Below are 21825 nucleotides of genomic sequence, written 5' to 3' on the forward strand. Positions count from 1 at the left end.
ATCACATGTCATTTCATATTACAGTTAATTGGATGCTTGTCTTATCTTTCCCAATGGACTGTGAGTTCCTCGATCGGGAATTGTGTTCATCCATCTTTGATTCCTCAAGGCCAAATGATGCCTGGTATACTGTGAGTAATTGCTCAGTAAGGGGTCTGTGAATTTAAATGGATTCATTGTTTTCTTTTATTTCCTTCTGATAACTTTCCAGGAGTAGGATTACTTGGTCAGAAGGCAGGGGTATTTTTGAGATCTAATTCTACTATACTGCATTTATCTGTGTACATTTCCATTTTGCCTACTAGACTGTGCCCTCCTTCAGGGCAGAGGCATCTCTTTACTCTCTGCAGCTCCTACATTATTGATCTCTTACTAAGAAACAATACATTTAAATGAATAAATGAACATCTAAGCTCCCCTCCACCCCCAGTCTGCCATTTCAGTTAAGTGGACCATAGTGCATGTTTTGCTCAGATCAGAAACTCATGGGTTGTCCTTGATTCTTCCTTCTCCCTCACTCCTTATCCAATCCTTCACCAAGTCCTATTCACTCGACCTTCCAAATAGCTCTGAAAGCCTTCCATTTCTATCCCCAGTTCCCCCACTCTAGTCTAAGCCACCATCTTTTCTCGCCTGGTCTGCCACAGACTAGCCTTCTAATTGCCATCCCTGCCTCCTGTCTTGCCCTTCTCCAAGCCATTCTCCTCACAGAATAGAGTGACCTTTAAAAGATAAAATTCTGGCTTCCCTGGTGGCGCAGTGGTTGAGAATCTGCCTGCTAATGCAGGGGACACGGGTTCGAGCCCTGGTCTGGGAAGATCCCACATGCCGCAGAGCAACTAGGCCCGTGAGCCACAACTACTGAGCCTGCGCGTCTGGAGCCTGTGCTCCGCAACAAGAGAGGCCACGATAGTGAGAGGCCCGCGCACCGCGATGAAGAGTGGCCCCCGCTTGCCGCAGCTGGAGGAAGCCCTCGCACAGAAACGAAGACCCAACACAGCCAAAAAAATAAATAAATAAATAAATAATTTTTTAAAAAAAAAGAAGAAAAAGACGAAGGCCACCTCTTAAAAAAAAAAAAAAAAAAAAAGATAAAATTCTGAGCAAATCTGAAGAGTTTCCTTTGCCCTTAGGTTAAGCTCCAAATCCCTTCCAAGCAACCCTGCCTGACGTGGCTCCTGCTTTGCTCTGAGCCTCACTTTCTCTAGTCCACGTTCCCGTTCTCCAGCCTTGTTCTTGTTCCTTGAATGTTTCGTGCTCTTTCCCATTTCAAATTCATGGCACATCTTACGCTTTCTGCCTGAGAGTCTCTCCCTTCCTACTCTGCTCCCTACCCCTTTCTCCTAGCTAAGTTCTCAATCTAAATATCTATTCTTCAGAGGAGCCTTCCCTGACCCTTGTGACCCCACCTCCTCCCTCTGACTAGGTTGCATCCCCCTGTTATATGCTCCCACACAACTCATACTTCCATATCACCCTAGAAAAGACTTGGTTAATGACCTTTCACCTACTAAGCTGTCAGCTCCAGGAAGACAGGGATGGTGACCGTCTTGTACACTGCAGTGATCCCAGTGCTCAGCAGAGTGTCTGACACAAAACAGGTGTTTAATACATGTTTTTAAATGAATGAATGAATTGCCGCTTTTACTTGTTTCCATGAATCCAGCCTGGTTCTCCTTCTAGCATTAACTTCATCTGCTTCTCAAAGCAATGTCATTCATACTTGATCCCTCCCCACATTCAATCCCCATAATGCTCTTTGCAACCTTCTCCTTCTAGAAATACAAACACACCTTACAGGAACCCTTATTCAGCCCTCCGGAGGCCACTGTGGTGTGCCTGCACTGCCCTAACTCCCAGCCCACAAGCCTTTTGTGCGTGTCCCAGAAACCAAGTTCCTGGAAGCAAGTTAAAAGGCAAAGTGTTTTCTTTTCCCCTATGGCACACTCCTCCAGGTCACAGAGCTATTTCCCAAATGCAAGACTCCTCCCTGGATGTCCCTGGAAAACCTCCTCACGACTTCATCTTGAGCAAGAATATCCCCCCCCGCAAAAGACCTTGGAAAATCCCACCTCTAAAAAGTGGAAAAGGTTTAGTGTGCTCTGGCATCATGTTTTAAGTTCTCCAGAGCCATAGGAGGAAGGAATAGATCCTGAAAATCTTACAGAAGATTTTTACAGATAAACATAGACAACTGTCCATCCAGGATGTCTGGAAGAAGAGAGCTGGCCCCCATGAATGGTCATCACGTTTGGGACCAGGATACGAGAAGCAGGTTTTGTGCTGCTTCCGGGATTGAATGTCATTACATTCCCAGGACATGTTACTGGTTTATGGTGACTTCAGGTCAGAAATATTTAAGAGTTGAGTCGGTCCTAGGGAATCTGAGCTGGATGGTTACTTCGTATCACCATAGGATCCCTGACAAGTTCACTGCAAAAAAATCCCAGACCTGATTAGAAGGCTGTGCCCTAAAGTCCCTTTGGCAGAAACTGGTTCTTCAAAACAAACAACAGCAACAAAAAACTTTAAACTGTACCAAGAGCCCCTGGGAAAAAGAGGACCCTACTGGCTGGACCGGGCAGTGAGTCCACCTTACCATCTCATGGAGAAACACTGCTTTGGCTCTGGCCCCAGGGCTCTCCTGCAGAGCGCTGGATTCCACCTGGCCAGTCTCTCCACCCTCCTCCACCGCCTTCTCTGCATCCAACTTCTTCTCTAATTCACTTGAATGTCGAGAGCCTAGGGAGTGTTCTGAGGTTTTCTTCTCCAGTTGGCCGCCTGGCTCCTGGGGAAGGCCTTTGCTGCATTCCAGTGCTCTCACTGCATCTGGTCCTGGCTTAATATTCTCAAGAGCTGCCTTCTTAGGTACAGATGCTGCAATGAGGATGAGAGTTATCAGTGGAAGGAGACTCCATTCAAGAGAGGCCATTCCCCCCACAGTCTTTGTCCCGGGCTACTTCTGTGTCACATGGCTGGAGGGAATTCTCCCAGCTCACTGCTCCCTCACATTCCTTACCCTTTCCTCCTACCAATGATCTGTCCTCTGATCCCAGAGTCTCAGACTGTTGGAGATGGGAGGGACCTCGAAGATCGTCTAGTCCAGTGGTTTTCTATTGGCAACCATTTGCTCCTCCCCTCTCCAGGGGACATCTGGTGATGTCTGGAGACACTTTTGGTTCTCACAACCGGATGGTGGGGAGTGGCTACCAGCATCTAGCGGGTAGAAGCCAGGAATGCTTCTAAACATGCTGCAAAGCATAAGACCGCCCCCGACAAGGATTACCGAGTCCAAAATGTCAATAGTGCTGAGGTTGAGAAAGCTGGCGCTAATCCAGTCTTTTGCCTGTTGCCTAAGGTCACAGAAACCTGTGATTTACACCAAGCTACAAAGATGTATTATGATTATGATTACAGCTTCCCGTGTGACTCTTCCCAGGGGTGATCTGCACATCAATTTGGATATATCTTTATATCTAAAGTGATTAAGCTCTGATCTTAAACATCTACCAAGACACTAGAGAGCGAGGCAGACTTCATGTTTGGCCCCTACTGCCTTGCCTGAAGAAGGTCCTATTTCACTGTATAAGGCTGTTTCCACAGTGTAGGATTACAGGCTCAGTACTTAGCACAGTGCTTGTTACATAGCAGATCCTCAGTGATATTATTATTGTTTACATTGGAATTAAAGAAACCTGAGTTCAAATGCTAGTTTCTCAATGAATCTTGTAACCTTGATACAATGGCATAATAATATATAATAATATATTACAGGGCTGTTGTGAGGATAAAGTCGATTAGAGAGGCAAAGCACTTAGTACAGTGTCAGACAGACAGTAGAAGCTCAGAAAAGTATAGTGATTGAGAATGAACTCTTCTCATGGCCACTAGTTATGCTGGTGACTTAAGGCCTCTGACCACAGTGCTGGCTTTGAAATCAGACCCAGTAGTAGCATTCTGATGTCAGAACTAATAATGCTTCAGAACTGACAAAGTGCTATTTTCCTCTGCCCATCACTTAGCAGGCTTGTTTTTTGAAATTTAACTTAATTTTTGAATATGTAAAACAACTACAGAGTTGAAAAGTTAAAATTATATAAAAAAGCGGTCTCAGAGAAGTTTTGCTTTCATCCCTGTTGTTTCCATTCTGTTCCACACCCCCACTGTCTCCTATGGACAACCATTTTTACTAGTTTCTGGTTTATTCTGCCATAGTTCATTTTTGCATATGTAAGCAGATACTTGTACCATATATTTTTTATTCCCCACCTTTATTACACAAATTATAGCCTGTGATTTATACTGTTCCATGATTTGCATTTTTTTCACTTAAGAACATATGTTGAAATCTATGCCATATTAGTAATATAAGTAGGTTAACTGTTTCTTTAGGATGTGGGCTAGTTTGAGTTCCCCTCAAAGTAGAGCCTGAGCCAAGGTCCTGGCAGCAGGTAGCTTATTTGAAAGGTGGTCCCAGGAAGCAGGAGTGAGGAGGTGAGACGGTGATGGAGGAAAAATCAATAAGTGGTTACCACAGTGAGCAACCAGAACTCAGTCCCTGGTGACCCTCTGAAGAACCACGAGGAATGCGCCCCATAGTTATTCCACCAAAGGGTGTACGGCTGGGGCATTAATCCCCTGACTCCCATCTCCTATTGGGTGAGAGCTGCCTCAGTTAACTCTCCATATACTTCTGGGCTTTCCTGAGCAAGGGCTGGGTGAGTTCCTCCCTTCAGAAAAAGCCCCGAGGCAGAAAACCAGAAACACAAGGCAGACACTTCAGACACAATGCCTTCTGTGTGCAAAGAAACTGTCCCCCGCAGATGAACAAGAGTTTGAGGAAATGGTGCTGGGCCCACAAAACTATGGACTCCATGGGACTCAACTGTGAGTGATGCACCTTAGTTATTCAATCCATCTCCTAAAGGTGGACATTTGGATTGTTTCCTGTTTTTTGCCATTACAAATAATGCCGTGATACGCATACACATTTTGTACTTGGGCAGCTATTTATTTAGAATAAATTCTTGGAAGTGAAACTTCTGGGTAAAAGGGTAATGCGTCAGTGATTTTTTTTTAAAGTGTTTTTTTCCCATTTTACCAAGAACTCTTAGTTGGATGTTTGCCAGTGTCTCTTTTTGTAAAGCTCAGGGTCTTCCATTCATTGACTGTGGACTCTTGAAGTGAGGAGTGGAGGAAGGGTCTGCATGACATGTGAGCTTGTTCAGATCACTCACTGTCCTGCTCAAAGCCCTCCTCACTCTGGCTCAGCCACACATCCACTCTTCCCCCACTCCCCTGCGTGACACTGAGCAGACCTGCCACCCCTGACAGGCCTTATACTCCCCCGCTCTGGTCCTCCCTGAGACTCGACTCTAACCCAGTCTTCAAGACGCTAACCTAATAACACCTCTTTTGGAGCCTCCCCAGACCACGCTCTCCTTCCCTCCACTTCCTTCAGCACTCACTGTAATAACCCGTGCGGTGCCAAGCCATCAGGTTACCATTTTCTTTTCACTTGTATGTGGTGCCCATCCCTGGGTTAAGTTCCTCAGGACAGAGGCAGCATCTATGTCTAGAAACTATCTTCTAAGGGCCTAAGAGTCCAGTACATGTGGTTGCTGGATACTTGTAAGCTATAAAAGAGTCTCTGTAGCTCAGAAGGGAAGGGCATTGTCAGGTTCCCAGCATGGGATGCTTTATGCATGAAGTGGGTGACCATGGAGACGGAGACTCCTAACGTCCCCTAGTATCCATTCTCTTCCTCATTTTGAAATAGAACCTTCCCTGCCGCTCAGGTTTCGCTAGGTACCTGGCCATGCAGCCAGCGATGCTTCTCAGCCTCCCTTGAAGGTCAGCATGGCCACGTGAGTTTTGGCAGATGGGATGGAGGTGGAAGTGATGGGTGCAACCTCTGGGTCCACCCTTCAGTGGAAGCTGCTTCGGCGCCTCCCCTGACCCCCTTCCCGCAGGCAGGAATGTGGTGATGGGGGGTTGTTGCGCTCACTTGGACCACACAGGCAGGAACAACACCCCTGGGGATGGCTGAAGGAACCTGGGACCCCAGAGCGTCTCCCTGAGCGCTTCCACCTACCTCTGATATGCAAGATAGAAACCAACTCCCATCTTGTTTGAGCCACTGTGTTTTGTTCTCTGTGTTACAGCAGCTTGGCCTGTACCTTAACTAACAGAACCTTGGGTTTATGAGGTAGGCAAAACATATTTCTGTAGGTAGACTCCTGTTTCAGATGCACTAAAATATAACTATTTAAAAGAATTCTTTTGTACATTCTTCAGTAGAAGAATGAGGTAACTCCTAATATCTCTTAGGGTAATTCTGGAGTTTGATTGATCAGGCCTCCTTAAATTTATATGGTTACTCTGACCTCCCTCTAATAAGCATTTCTAGAAGGGGACCCAGAGAGTGTTAGTTGTAGCTTGTAAGTCAGCCCTTTCAGAAGGATCCAGTTTGTGGTCCTTTCCTCCCCCGCCCCCCAACCCAAGGATGGAGGTTACCAAGACGTAGCCTTGAATCAGGTAGAAGTCAGACAATTAATTATTATGACTAATTGAATAATCCTTTTTTTTTTTTCATTCAAAGGATCAATAATCTAACTTTCAACACTTTAGTTATAGTGCAATACTTACTTGGTATCTCTTACTTTTTGGGTTGCACTGGAATTTTGCCTAGTTTGGCCAAAAGTAGAAGAACGGGTTTGAGCAGAGTGACTAAAAATTTGAATCAGGTAACCTGGAAAATTGTCTTTAATTCTATTTCTTTCATCTATTGCTACTGTACAAAAGAAGGAAAAAATAATTTATTAAGGAAGGTGAAGTTCTTCATTTGGAATAATTATGGAAGAAGATAAGTAACCTACGTTAACCTAACTCCATCAGAGAGAAAGGTGAGGGGCCCTCCGATGTCGCTGAAACTTTTGGCATCTCCCTCTGGCCATTGGTCCTAGGTCCACGTGGCTGCCTCCCCCAGGGTCCCTTGTTCTGCCCTGGCTGCCACTAATCACAGTCAGGGAAGCAGACTGGAGTCTCCATCAGTGTCTTTCCAAGACCAATTTGATACAGACTGGGTATTCTGAATTACAGAGAGAAGGAAGGAGAGAGGGAAAAAAAGTAACAGACTGTCTGCCAAAGACCCCTTGGGGCCTGGGGACCTTCTCTTTTGGAAAGGACAGCCAATCACATAAAAGTCTTTGGAAACACTTTTTTCCTCAAAGGCTGCGCTTCCTCTTCTAACCCTCACTCTCTTCCACCCACAGCAGCCCATGGAGCATTCTCCAGACAGGGCATCACTTAATTCCCCTACGTTTTTGCTCCTCTTGTGCCCCATCCTGAAGGGAAGGGGGAGGGGAAAGGGACTGATGTTTACTGAGCATCTTCTGAGGGCCACACCCTGAGCAGGCATTTCATGAATATTTTCCCATGCAGACCTCATCCCAGCCCTTGAGATAGGAGCCATCCCTGCTTTGCAGAAGAGAAACAGGCTCAGAGGTACCAACCAGCTGTCACACTGCCCCAAAGTGGTGAAGCTCGGATCTGAATCTGCCCAGCTGGGGTCCAAAACCTATACACTTCTCACAACAGTCAGCACCTCTCAGCCCATTATGCCCTTTTCCATCTTTTCTGCATTTGGAAGTCCTACCCATTTATGAAGGCCCAAATGTCACCACTTCTGAGAAGTGTTCCTGGAATCCTCCTGAGAGGGCTGCTTCTTTTAGATGCCACTGAAGTCCTTTCTGAACACCGCTTTCATGATACTTTGGGTACTTACGCTCTCCCTCATTCAAAAAGCCCAAAGGAGCACATATCCAGACAAAACTCTAATTCAAAAAGATACACGCACCACTACGTTCATAGCAGCACTATTTACAATAGCCAAGACATGGAAACAACCTAAATGTCCATCGACAGATGAATGGATAAAGATGTGGTATACATATACAATGGAATACTACTCGGCCATAAAAAAACACACAAAATAATGCCATTTGCAGCAACATGGAAGCAACTAGAGATTATCATACTAAGTGAAGTAAGTCAGAAAGAGAAAGACAAACACCATATGATATCACTTATATGTGGAATCTAAAATATGACACAAATGAACTTATCTACAAAACAGAAACAGACTCACAGGCACAGAGAACAGACTTGGGGTTGCCAAGGGGGAGGGGTTGGGGCAGGGATGGAGCGGGAGCTTAGGTTTAGTAGATGTAAGCTATGATATATAGGATGAATAACAACAAGGTCCTACTGTATATCACAGAGAACTATATTCAATTTCCTGTGATAAACCAAATGGAAAAGAATATAAAAAAAGAATGTGTGTGTATATATATGTGTATAACTGAATCACTTTGCTGTACAGCAGAAATGAACACAACATTGTAAATCAACTATACTTCAATTAAAAAAAAAAAAAGCCCAAGGAGGGTGTTAGGCTACTTCCACAAGCTGACCCTGTGCTGCAGGTGGGTGCAGAGTTTCAGTTTCCCTTCCTAGTTTGTGAGCTTGCTGGGGGAAGGGATTGCATCTTAACAATCGTTTTAACTCTACAGCCCACAGCAAACACGTGAGGGATCATGGCAGAATGCTTAAAAGCATGGATTTTTTAAAATCTGGATTAAAATCCTGGCTTTTACACTTCCTTGCTATGAGTCCTCGGGCAAGTTAATAGATTCCTCTCTAAGCAAAGGGGGATAATAGTAACTACCTATACCTCATGGAGTTGTGGTGAGAAGAAATGCAATAATACATGTAGAACACTTAGGACAGTGCCTGACACCATGATAGGTGATCAGAAAAAGGTAGCATATATTAATTTTTATTTTTGTGTATGGTGTTAGGGAGTGTTCTAATTTCATTCTATTTTACATGTTAGCTGTCCAGTTTTCCCAGCACCACTTATTGAAGAGACTGTCTTTCTCCATTGTATATTCTTGCCTCCTTTGTCATAGATTAGGTGACTATAGGTGCGTGGGTTTAGCTGATATTAATTGAAATAGAAATATTCTTAAACCACAATGAGCATTTATTGGTTTATCTCTCAGCCATCTTTTCCTCTGAGGCTCTCATTACTTCCCTTTTGTGTGGCTCACAGTTGGTTGTTGGTTCTCACTCCAGAGATGGCCCAGGGACTCTCACTTGGCCAATCTTAGAATCCTATTAGTCTGGCAACAGTGACTGGTCCAAGGCTGGGCATGTGACCCAAGCATGTGGCCCAAACACAGAGATCTCCCTGTGTTTTTTTAAAAAGGAAGTTGGGAGGAGGATACTCTTTCTCACCGCTAGGGCTGCTAGCCATGTTCTCTGCAGATGTGAGGTAGAAATGTGGGATGGGTGGATTGTGTCTGGAAGAGTTGAATCCCCAGTTCCAGCTCTGCATTCCATTCCGTGAGCTTTCCCTCCTGCCTTACGTTTACTGAGTACTTACTGTGTATGAGACCCTGTTCTGATAGCTTTACATCTATTAACTAATTTAATATTCACAACTTAATATTAACATTATCCCTATTGTACAGATCAAGAAGCTGAAGCACGGAGTGGTTATGTTAACTTGCTGAAGATTGTACAGCAAAATGGCTGAGCTTATACTTGTACCAGGCAGTCTGGCTCCAGAGCCCGCAGTCTTAACCACTTTACTACATTGCCTTGCAAACTCTGTTTAAGTCTGGTTTTTCCTCTCTTGCAATGGAAAGAGACCCTCTCCCTTGCTTTACCTGTAGAAGTCTCAACTCCCAGTGGCTTCTCCTCTTCAGGCCAATCTCCACTCTCTGAGCCCTGGAAAGAAAACTCTTCCAGGCTGGAAAGAGACTGTAGCTCCTTTGGGGGGGTTCTGCATGGGGTGCTGTTGGTGCTGATGACGGCTGACACGCGGAGTGGCACGGACACAGCAAAGGGCTTGGAGATGTTCAGGGCCTTGCGCTGGTGACGGGGAGAGGGCTCCATCTGGAAGAGGCTGCTGGTAAAGACAGATTTGCTGGGGCCGTCGTTTGAGGTGTAGAACATGCCCAGCATCTTCGGGGCTGTTTGCTCGCTCTCGGGATCCTCGACGGGTCGGAACACCTTCAGCTGCTCAGGTGGGGCCCGAGCCTGAGCGCCCTGCAGCTGGCTTCGGTCACTGCTCACGTCAAAGCCCCCCTCGGCCCCCACCGGCATCCCCTCCTGGCCCCACTCGCCCTCTTGCTTGCTGAGGTCACAAGAGCTGCCAGTGTTAGTCGAGTGCATTTTCGCTGCTGGGATGAAAAATCCACCAGTGGTGACTGTTCGATTGAAATTTCCTTTGGTTTCTTTCCCTAGTGAAAAAGCAAACAAACGTGGTCAGCAGCCTGAGCACACATATCACTGAGCAGCCTTCCAGTAAGGGCAGGCACACAATACTTGCATATTGGAAAGGCATAGCATGATAATAAGGGCATAGCTATCCTAATAAAGACAGATACATAACATTTGGTTGACAAGAGGAAACATCTCCTTATGTGCACAGAATTTTGTCATAATGCCCTGATAGAACCATTTTGTTGTATCATATGTATCTGTTTTAAACTTTGCAGGTAGAGCAGTTTCCAAAAGAAAGACACTGCTGAAATTGCTAAATAGAGCAGTCATCCACCAAGCATTAAATGTGGATCATGAAAAAATAAAAAGAAGATGGGAGATGACAGAATGATGTTTGCTCAGAATGAAGATAAAAAGGCCAAAGTAACAGAATCTTGTTTCATTTTAAAACTTTAAAACTTATTGTTTTAAGTCTTCTCTGGCAGATGGACCCAAACAGGGGTTTGATTTCCCAGCAAGGAAACAAATGCTGTTCTCAGCTAGACCTTTCCGCCTTTTCCCAGGCTTCCTCCTGCTGATTCAGAGGATGAGAAACTAGAAATGCAAATGAACTAAATGTTAGAAAGCACAGTTGTGAGATAACCTGCCCAATGCCCACGAAGTGGTGACCTAGCTTTTGGTGGGTTTTTTTTTTGTTTTGTTTTTTAGCTTTTGAAATATTAAATCCTGCCAAACTGGGCGAGAACTGCCCCCAAGAGGTTTCAAAACCAAGCAAACTGATGAATATAAAGGTGAGAAAATGCTAAAAGGATTGAGCCAGCTTAAAAAGATCTCATTGAATACTTTACAAGTTTAGTATTATTTTTTGAAAGTTGTTCTAAAGATTTTCTGTTTTGTTTCAGGCTGCCTCATTTATCAAAGAGCAACATATCTTGTATTAAACGGATTCGAAAGTCATGGTACAATCATAGGGGAGTTTAAACAGTCTGCTGCTAGGGAAGCCCTGTGTCTTGCCAGTTGTAGAAGTGCTTGTTGGCTGCTTAACAAAAACAGAGAAGCAAGGGCTACAGGCAAGTCAGCCCTTAAGGCTGGAGCTGTAAGAACTAACATGGTGAGGTGCCGCTTTGGTGATGGGTGTCACCTGGCATGCACCTGTACGTATATCTGCTCCAACCAGCAATGACCAGCTACGTGCCAGGCTGGTGCCTGTCAGTGTTTATTGATGAATGAAGGAATGAATGAATCTACCAACTCAAAATCATGACGTGACAAACACAATGAAGCTAATGCCTATGGAAACACCTAAATTCAAAACTCTTCTTTATGCCCCAGGGGGAGCCTCTTCTGCCTTAGTTTTCAGGTGTTGACCTTTTACCTGGCTCAGGATTGAATGCAAGGAGGCTGCTGTCTCCAGCTGTGGGGAGACAGGCTGGAGAAAGAGGCCTCGTGGAGTAGGGGAGGTTACTGCAAGGGCTGTGTGCGCCCCTTGAGTTCCGGAAGGTCAGGGAGGGATCTGGGCCTGGTGGATTGTGTGTGGCCATGACTGGAGATGAGCAGGGTCTGCGGTTTAGGAAGGGAAGTCTGGTGTGGGAGCGCCAGTCTCCCAGTTGTAATCCCCAGTTCCAAATCCAACTGAAAAATCTCACCTTCCACGGGCACTGAGCACAGCGAGTCCATGCTTTTAGCTGGTCGGATAGTAGCCTTTTCCACTAAGGACAAAAGAAAAAATATCCCTGATGAATGCTTGTTCGGAGAAAGTGTTTAGAACAATAGGTCAGGCTGTAAGTACAAAAAAGAAATTTCTTTAGGAAAGTTTTTCAAGTATTTGTAATTTTCCCCTTTGGAAAACATTCCCCACTCCACCTTAGACGTTCCTACTTTCTTGGTGGGACTGACCTTATAAAAATAGGGCATTTGTAGATCAAAGGTTTATTAACATTTTACAGATAAAGGTAAATTACAATTTTGTCACATAGCTATAAGCAAATGAGGAGTCCTGAACCCGATTTTATTGTACAGAAAAGACTCAAAGACTCATCCATGGAGTAGAATCCATGGGGCTCCAGGCAACCCCTCCTATTTGACAGGCCAGAGAGCAGAATTCTTGGCTGCAGCCACATCGCTCAACACCGAGGGATTTGGTACAACAGGTGAGAAAGAGCCCAGGGGTACTTTTCTCCCTTTCTCCCGTGTGTCACCTTTCTCCACGTGCAGCTCTGCTCCTTGACGTCTGCAGCCTTGTTGCTCCCCCAATGCTCTCACCCACCAGCCTCACCCTGGAGCAGATCCCAACCACACGAACCTTTTCTGAGCCCCTGCTGTGTGCCTGGTGGACTCTATGCATCTTTGTAAGCCACCCAAGTAGGTTTTCAGAAGAGTATGGTTTAAATAAATAAAAACTTATTATCTCAGGCATAGGCTTAGGCACTTTCACGAACACCATCATGTCTTTTCAGGAAGGCTTCCAGGGCAAACTTGCTAGGAGGGGAGAGAGGGCAATTTAGAAGCTGACCGGGAGCCCCAGGACTTGTGGCTTTAGGGTAACTCTGGATCCAGGCAGATCTGGCTTTGAATCCCAATTCTCCCACTTTTGGGCTGTGTGACCTCAGAGAAGCAACTTACCTTTTGGAAACTTCAGTTTTTTGGCATGAAAAGGAGGAACCGTAGAGCTGTTGTGAGGATGAAATGAGTAGTGCATATAAAATAGGTTGCATTAATCTAGAATAGAGTAAATGCTCAAGAAGGAGTAACTATTGTTTATTGTTGTTGTTGATGTTACTCAAGATAAACTAGGGCTCAGCAACAAGGGTAAACCCAAGAGATGGTTCTAAAGGAAGCACTCAGTGTTGGCCCTGACCCAAATCGGGCCCTAACTCACACTTGCTTTGTCCCTCTTTTAAAGTTCCTTTTTTCCTTCTTGCTCCAAACCCTGCTCCTTCTGAGAGGCTCTGAATTAGCCTCTTGGCCTCCCAGGCTCAGGGCTTCTCTCTGCCTGGGTCCCACTGGGCTCTGGAAGGACACAGCAACGTTCACCCAAAGCCTTGGTGACGCCAAGATTGCCTTCCACCTCCTTACTTCCAGAGGTAAGCCAGAATTCTCATTCTTGGAAGATTGACTATTCCCACAAGTTTACAAAATGACTTCTAAAACTGCCTGGCCAGCCTCCCTTCATTCGTGTATTCTTTTTTTTTTTTTTGGCCATACCATGTGGCTTGCGGGATCTCAGTTCCCTGTCCAGGGACTGAACCCAGGCCATGGCAGTGAAAGTGCCGAATCCTAACCACTAGACCACCAGGGAACTCCCTGTTCGTGTATTCTGAGACAAGATTTTGCCTTCGTTTTCCAAGAGCTGCATTTCTTGGCCTCCCTCTGGGTTTCATGTATCACCCTTCAGGGGTAGTGACCAGGTGTCACTGAGGGTCACGGAGGATGGGTAAGAGTTCTGGTTGCAGGGCCATCAGTGTTCACCTTTCCTGCTGGACCCTCTTTCTGACAACACAGCTCCTTCTGGTCCTGGTGGCCACAGTAGCTGCTTTTGGGAACAGTCTCCAAGAATTCCCTGGCTCCTTGTCTGGATAGAAACTAAGCACTCAGGACTCCTTGGCCTATGACTACACAATCGTCCTTGGTATTTTTAGGGGACTGGTTCCAGGACTGCCACAGATACCAAAATCCATGGATGCTCAAGATCCTTATGTAAATGGTGTACTGCAGTCGGCCTTCCCTATCTATAGGTCCTGCATTTGCGGATATGGAGGGCTAACTGTATTTAGATTATATTTTTCTGTCTGGGACCTTGGCCTCATGGAAATGCATCCACCAGTTTTCTTTGGGTCCTTGGGTTCCCCTCTCTCGGTTTATCTCTATGGCTTTATTTCCCTCCTCAAAGGAGTTCACTTTGGAGGGTTCCCTGGAATCTTCCTGTTTGATAATATACAAATTCCAGTACACCAGTGTCTGGGAGGCTCCAAAGTTTATGCATCTCCATTCGGTCAATACCCAAGTTTTTCTTATCCTTTAGTATTTCCTATTTCTGTTCCATTTTCTAAACATGGTTAAACATCCCTTCACCTGCCCCCGCACCAAAAAAACCCCCCAATACTATATACATGGCTTCCCTGGTGGCGCAGTGGTTGAGAATCTGCCTGCCAATGCAGGGGACACGGGTTCGAGCCCTGGCCTGGGAGGATCCCACATGCCGCGGAGCAACTAGGCCCGTGAGCCACAACTACTGAGCCTGCGCGTCTGGAGCCTGTGCTCCGCAACAAGAGAGACCACGATAGTGAGAGGCCCGTGCACCGCGATGAAGAGTGGCCCCCGCTTGCCGCAACTAGAGGAAGCCCTCGCACAGAAACGAAGACCCAACACAGCCAAATAAATAAATAAATAAATAAATAATAATTTGAAAGGTGCTAATAATTAAAAAAAAAAAAAAAATCCCTTCCCCTGCCCCTGCACCAAAAAAACCCCCCAATACTATATACATGGTGAATCAATTTTTAAAATGCTCTTAAATATGGAGTTTTAAAAAAAGATTTTAAAAATTATTTATCAATAAATATGTTAATCCACTGATTTCTTTTTTTCACACGCATATTTCAACATAGCAAGCCCACGTGCCATTTACAGTGACCATGCTGGTGGGTTATGACCAGAAGGCTCCCCACTCCCTACCCCCAAGTCTTTAGCTTCTAGGGATCCAGCAACACTCTTCTGGTGAAAAGCAGCCACTCGGGCAGTAGTCAAGGTCACAGAGAGCCACTTATATTGACGCCGATGGTTCTTTAATTTCACCCCCGCATCCCATCAAAATGCAGCCAGTTTGATGAACTATCTCTGATTAGCTTATTCATGAGATAGCAGTGGTATTCAACACCGGCTGCATATCAGAATCACCTGGGGAGCTTTTTAGAAATTACCAGTACTCTGACTTCACTGCAGAACCCCTGAGGCAGAGCTGCTGTGGGTGTGGACCACACTCTGTGGGTGATTCTGAGGTGCGGCCGAGCTGAGAAGCTGGCCAGGGACATCCTGTGCATTCTGTGAGTTTACCGCTGTTTGATCCAGCACCTGGGGCTTCTTCCTTTTGAAAACCACATGGGGGTGGAAATCTTCATAAGTCAAGATCAAAGAAAATCATTTAATCTATTTTTACTCGATTGTTTTGTTCTACTTTTTTAAACTTTTTGTTACTTGGGGAAACTCTTTCATTGTGTCACTGATTCTGTAACTGAAGGGCTCTCTGATGTGCTTCAGCAAATCTATTATTAGATCAGGGGTTTCCTGCCAGGTACTCCCCCTTAAATTCTCCGTTGAGAATCCTAATTTCTGATTTGTATGTGCTCTACCATACCTATAGCAACCTGCCCTCTTCACCTGGCCATCTTGCCATTTTGTGAAAGACATTTTTCCCTATATAATGAATATTGTAGATGCCTACCCAGAATCCATTTCCCTTTCCCCTTCTCACAGAGCCCTGTACATCTTGGGTGCATCTCATTCCTCACACAGGGGCGTAATGCCATTCCTCATGCCAGTGATTGGTTCAGGAACCCAGGCCTAAGCCAATCAGCACAGGGCACTCCTGTAGCCATAGGGATTGACCCATGTGACTCAGTGAAGGCTACTATTGTGGGGCGGAGGGAGGGGGGCAGACAGACACTTAATTGGGGTTTCCGGGAAAGAAGGGTCCCTGCCCTTAGGAGCAAGCTACCAGAAATGATGTTCTTTCTCCTTCTGGTTATAGTGAGGGTCAAAGGTAAAGCCTAGAACTATTGTAGCCACTCTGTGGAGGCACGGGAAGCCAGTCTGGGGATAAAGCTGACCTACAGAGGAGGGCATAGCTGAGGAAAAAAAGGAGAAATGGAGACAGAGCCACTGTACTAAACCACCCCTGAAGCCTTCCCTACATCTGGGTGTCCCAATAAATTCCCTCCTTGCAGAAGCCAATTGAGTTGGATTTGTCATTACTTACAGCCTAAACCACTGTACTTGCTATACCCTGTGACATCCCTCATTACTCCAATAGGCCAACGTGACAATTTCTAACATCTGTGCTTTATGATCCTTGGAGTACAATTATCACTGGGCTTGAGGAAGGTCCTTAAAAATATTACCTCATTTTTTCCTATTGGCATTAGTTTTCCCTCCCAAATCTTTATTATTAAGAATTTCATACATTCAGAAAAGTTGAAGACCTCTAAACCTATCACCTAGGTTGACATTTTGCCACATGTCTGCTGTATCTATCTCTATCTATCTATCTACCTACATACATATGTTTTGCTGAATCATTTGAAAGTGAGTTTCAATATTTTGACACTTCATCCTTAAATACATCAACTTTAGCATATGTCTCCTAAGAACCATCAGCACACTATGAGAATGTACTATTCTTCAGTATCATCTAAAATCCAATCTATTTGTCTCCCAAATTATCTTTTGTAGTCCTTTTTTTTTTTCAAACTAGTATTCAATCAAGTTTGCTCATTACATTTGTGCATTTACCTTTTACTACTTGCTTTCATAACAATTGCCCTCATTTTAAAAAAATCATGCTTTCAATTTATAACTCTAAATGTCTTTGTGGCAAATTTCTTTGGCCTCCGCTTTCTGACACAATATTCAGCCGGACTGGTTATATTCCCCATTATATAGTGGTTCCCTCAGTTCCCTCCTGCATCAATTCCTATTCACTACTCAGATATAATTCCCACAGGGCAGCATTCCTATTTAAAAATCATGACCCTGGGGCTTCCCTGGTGGCGCAGTGGTTAAGAACCCGCCTACCACTGCAGGGGACACGGGTTCGAGCCCTGGTCCGGGAAGATCCCACATGCCGTGGAGCAACTAAGCCCGTGCGCCACAACTACTGAGCCTGCGCTCTAGAGCCTGCAAGCCACAACTACTGAGCCCATGTGCCACAGCTACTGAGCCTGCACTCTAGAGCCCATGAGCCACAACTACTGAGCCCACGTGCCACAACTACTGAAGCCCACGTGCCACAACTACTGAAGCCAGTGCACCTAGAGCCAGTGCTCTGCAACAAGAGAAGCCACCTCAATGAGAAGCCTGCACACCGCAACGAAGAGTAGCCCCTGCTCGCTGCAACTAGAGAAAGCCCGCGCACAGCAACAAAGACCCAATGCAGCCAAAAATAAATTAAATAAATAAATAATTTAAAAAATAAAAAAATAAAAATCATGACCCTCACCCTGGGGGAAAAGGGACAGATCTTCCTTACAGTAGAGTTAAATTAATAAATGTAGAAGGAATGATGGAAATGGAGAATGACCATTTGGCAAACACCACAGTAATAACTGTCACAGGCAAGAACCACTGATGGATGTTAAAATGCATGGATGAAAGTATGAAGAAAAAAGGATATTTGCATAGTCTGAAAATATCTCCCACAAGATACTTATTAATTGCAAAGGAAAAAAATAGTAACTGTACAGGGACAAACCTTGTAGATAGCACTTTAACTAAGTGCTCAAAATTGACATCAACAATAAAATGTTGACTTCATGTGCCCCCTGATATGACACATTGAGACATAACCTCAATCTAACCATGAGAAAACATCAGACAATCCCAATCTGAGGTATATTCTACAAAATAAATGGCCAAAACTCTTCCAGAATGTCAAGGTCAGAAAGACTGAGGGACTGTCCTAGGTTGGAGGATTAAAGAGGCATGACATCTAAATGCAATGCGGGTTCCTGGACTGGATCCTGGACCAGAAAAAGGACATCAGAGGGACAACTGGCCAAATATGAATAACGTCTGTGAATTATTTAATAGTATTATATTGATATTAATTTTCTGGTTTTGATCATTGTATTACAGTTATCTAATATGTTAACATTTGGGGGAGCTGTGTGAAGGGTCTACAGGTTCTCTGTGTACCATTTTTGCAAATTTTTTGTAAATCTAAAGTTATTTTAAAAAACCGAAAAGACTCTTCAGTTAATTTATAAGTTTCTCTTTCAGGGTTAGTGAGTTTGACATAATCAAACCAAAGACTTAAGAAACAGAACTGAAAAAAAAAAAATCTTATAAATATAACTGCCATTGATTCTTACCTGAGAGCCTCTGTCCTCTCACAAATACACTCCCATTTCTACTCAGCTTTGATTTAGAGTCTGATCCAGAACGTCCCAGGTTAAATATTGATTTCCACTTCTTTGATTTACTGGAGAGCTTTCTTCTAAAGGAGCCAAGCCACAGGGGGTTAGTTTGGTAACTAGCTATTTCACTGGGACTTCTAAACTAAGAAGGAATACCCCAAACATGTTCTTAGTTATGAACAGCTCTGACATATCAGGAAATTCCTCTCTAAAATCCAAGTTGAGCCTGACTCTCACCCTGTCTGGGGATGCCCATCATGACCAAGCTAGGTTTTCATGAGTCAGAGTGAAGGACCACATTCCCCAGGGGAAGGGACAAAGATGTGCTATTACAGGCAGGGGAGGGGGCAAACAGAGACAGGGGTCGGTGGCAGACTCAGAGGTCTCAAGCAACCACAGCTCTGGGAATTCTGGTAGGAATTCTGGTAAGCACTTCAGTCCTGGGTTATCAAAGATACTTATTTTTTTTTACAGGAGTAAACACTAAAGACCAGAGACCTCAGTCCTGTTATGCTCCTTGCACTGCAGCCACACTGCTGGGACATCCACAGGCGAGGAGGAGGCTGGGGTAGACTTTGGTGGACCGGAAAGGGGGTGGATGAGAAAGCAACTTAGAAGAGAGCCTGGCCTGGGAGAGTTGCAGGCTGCTGGGTGTGGTCAGCGGTCACTGCAGAGAAAGGCAGAGGGTAGTCACTGTGTTTCTGGCTTTGTCTCTCATTTCTCTGATGAAGCAGGGAAAGTTGAGTGCTAGACTGGGCCAGAGGGCCTGGTGCCACCAGGGTTCATCACAGAGGCCTTGCCCGGCTCTAGCCGGCCTTGCTATCAGACTTCATAAAGTTCCAGGATGAAACCCTGCAACCTGTGGGATCCACAGAGGACCTTTTCTCTGCAGGGTTCTCATAGAACATCGAGGTCTCAAGCGCAGCATGATTTTACAGTCCATCAGAGATAGATCTGCAGTGCTTAGTGGTTTCTATTGGATCTGGCCTGATGTTTTCAAGCACTAGGTCTTGGGGTGGATTTGACATAATCACATACCTTGAGGTATGGTATGAAGGCACAGAGAAAGTGAACTTGATTGTCCTTCAGAGGTACTCTTCCTGATCCCTGAGTGGAAGTCTTATTCTCCAGGGACTTAGGGGGGAGGGGCAGTGGGGATCAGTCTTTCGAGACAGAGAGAGAGAGAGAACCATCCATGCACTTCAGGAAACAGAGGGGTTTCTTGCCAGGTGAGTTCCAGGTGCCCTTCCCAGAGCACACAGTGTGACAGGCGCCCCCTACCCCTGTGCAACGTGGCAGCACTCTTTCTCCCTCCCCAGGGGGAAACAGCCTCGCCATCGTGAGGAAGACGCTAATAAGAGGTCTGAGAGGTCTGTTTTCATACCTCCTTTCACTGACCAAACAGCAAGGCGGACACTCTCCAGTGAAAAGATTGCCTTTCGGCCCCTCCACCTGCTGTCTGCCTAGAATTTCGGACCCCTGCTTCAGTCACTGCCTCCTTTTTACAGTGGGGCACGGGGGTGGGAGAGGGATGTGTGGAGACCAGGGTTACCACAGAATAAGTGAGAAGGAGAAGGGAGGGAAGATGTGAATGAGAATGGTGTTTGGTTTTGGAGGGGAGGGAGGGCTCCAACAGGTAAGAGAGGAGGGACAGAAGCCAGGATGCACGTCCCCAGGCGCCATGTTCCCAGAGCTCCCAGTCCAGAGCGGTGCTCTCTGTCAACTTGCCCTCCGCTCATCCCTACGCCTTCCATAGGTCCCGTGGGAGGTGCAGGGTGGGAGGAGGGGGTCAAGTTTCTGTGTTTTGCAACCTTCCTTTTGAAAATGTCAAGCTTATTTTGTGTCAACTAAGGAGTAAAGGGTTTTAGTTCTGATTATTGACACCTATGAGCCCCACCCACACCATGGTACTAGGGATCTCCGGTGGGAGCTCAAGGTCTTGATGACTTTGGGGCAGTGAGTGAAGGCATCAGCCGCTGGTGAATGTCGTGGAGGCAGCTCCCTTCTCTTCTGGAATGCTTCCTTACCCCCCAACCCAGACCACACCCCCAGCCCATGCTGCCGTCACAGCCCTGAGACTCTATCGCTTCCTCTTCCGTCCCCCTCCACCTAAACATCTCCCAGAACTTGGAAGAAGGACACTTACTTGTTGTCTGGTAACTCAAGGACCGTGTGGAAGAGGGTGCCCATGGGAGGGACGATCTCAGGCAGGCTATTCTCTCTCCTTTCCTTCCGGGCAGGGTGATTAGTAGCTAGGCTCCGGGCCTGAGCTTCCTCCAGACTCACCAACTTCATGGGCAGGGAGAGGGCTGGCAACGTCAGGCTCTTCATGATCGGCTGGTTTTCTGTAAAGAGGAGAGAAGAGCTCATAGACCTCCTGGGAGGAGGCCTGGGCACTGGCTCCAGCCAGAGCCCCCATCCACAGCCCCTCCATTCCTGACCTCCTGACAGGGGCTTCTCCTGGGCGTGGTGGGGTCTATAGGGCAGAGACTACACTCTGGGGGCTCTGACAGCTCTCCTGGCCGGACCAACCAGAGGGCACACAGGGGCTTCAGAAGGTAGCCTGCATTCCTGTACTTTTCAGACTATTCATTCATTCATGCACACAACAAATATACTGAGCACTTACTGTGGGCCAGAGCGACAGTAGTGGGTATTTGCCCCTGGGAGCTGCCTAATGCTTTGGTCAGGCGGGAATGTGCGTTCAGCCACAGAGGCAGCCTCACTCAGCTAGGGTAGGGCAGGATACTGCCGCTCCTCTCCGCAGCTGGAGAACACAGGCTCCAGGGGCATTGAAGGTTGGAGCCTCGACTTTCCTGAAATTACCTAGCCTTGTATCTCTGCAGTAGAAAGACATTTTATGGCTATGCTATTCCCTAAGAGATAAGTGGCTTTTTATTCACTACCTAATCATCTTCAAGTGTATGCAAGCCAGTTCTTTCCTTGTAAGTTTTTTTAAAGAATGGAAGTGATGATGACAGATCAATGGTGTCCACGATTATCTCTTTTCTCCAAGTCAATTTTTTTTTTCAAATTGGGGCAATCTTGTACCCCCTGTCTCCAGCCAGGGACATTTGGCAATGTCTGGAGACATTTTTAGTTGTCACAGGTGTGTGGGGGAATGCTACTGGCGCCTAATAGGTAGAGCCTAGGGATGCTGCTAAACATCCTACAATACACAGGACAGCCCCTCGACAAGAATTATCCAGCGCTAAATGCCAGCAGGGCCAAGGCTGAGAAACTCTGATCTAAGTAAAAACGAAGAGGTCTAAGTTTGCCTCTACTTAGTATTTTGGCAACCTTGCCAGTTTTCTGTAACTTTGGAAGGGGTAAAGAGACTCAAGGGTAATTTGGACCAATTGGCACTAAGAAATCACTTTTGGTATAGGATTCAGCTAATTTT

General features: G+C 45.7%; 1 protein-coding gene across 1 annotated transcript in view; it reads right to left on the minus strand.

Annotated features, from left to right (window-relative positions):
* ARHGAP31 (Rho GTPase activating protein 31) overlaps positions 1-21825 on the minus strand; it is a 117176-nt gene that overhangs the window by 12497 nt on the left and 82854 nt on the right. The window contains exons 7-11 of the mRNA XM_068546698.1: positions 20569-20767; positions 18378-18502; positions 11940-12002; positions 9735-10310; positions 2600-2877 (exon numbers count right to left, since the gene is read on the minus strand). Coding sequence (XP_068402799.1) covers positions 2600-2877; positions 9735-10310; positions 11940-12002; positions 18378-18502; positions 20569-20767 — 1241 coding nt within the window. The remainder of the gene's footprint in view (positions 1-2599; positions 2878-9734; positions 10311-11939; positions 12003-18377; positions 18503-20568; positions 20768-21825) is intronic.

This window comes from Eschrichtius robustus, chromosome 6 (genome assembly GCF_028021215.1).
Source record: "Eschrichtius robustus isolate mEscRob2 chromosome 6, mEscRob2.pri, whole genome shotgun sequence".
Taxonomy (NCBI): domain Eukaryota; kingdom Metazoa; phylum Chordata; class Mammalia; order Artiodactyla; family Eschrichtiidae; genus Eschrichtius; species Eschrichtius robustus.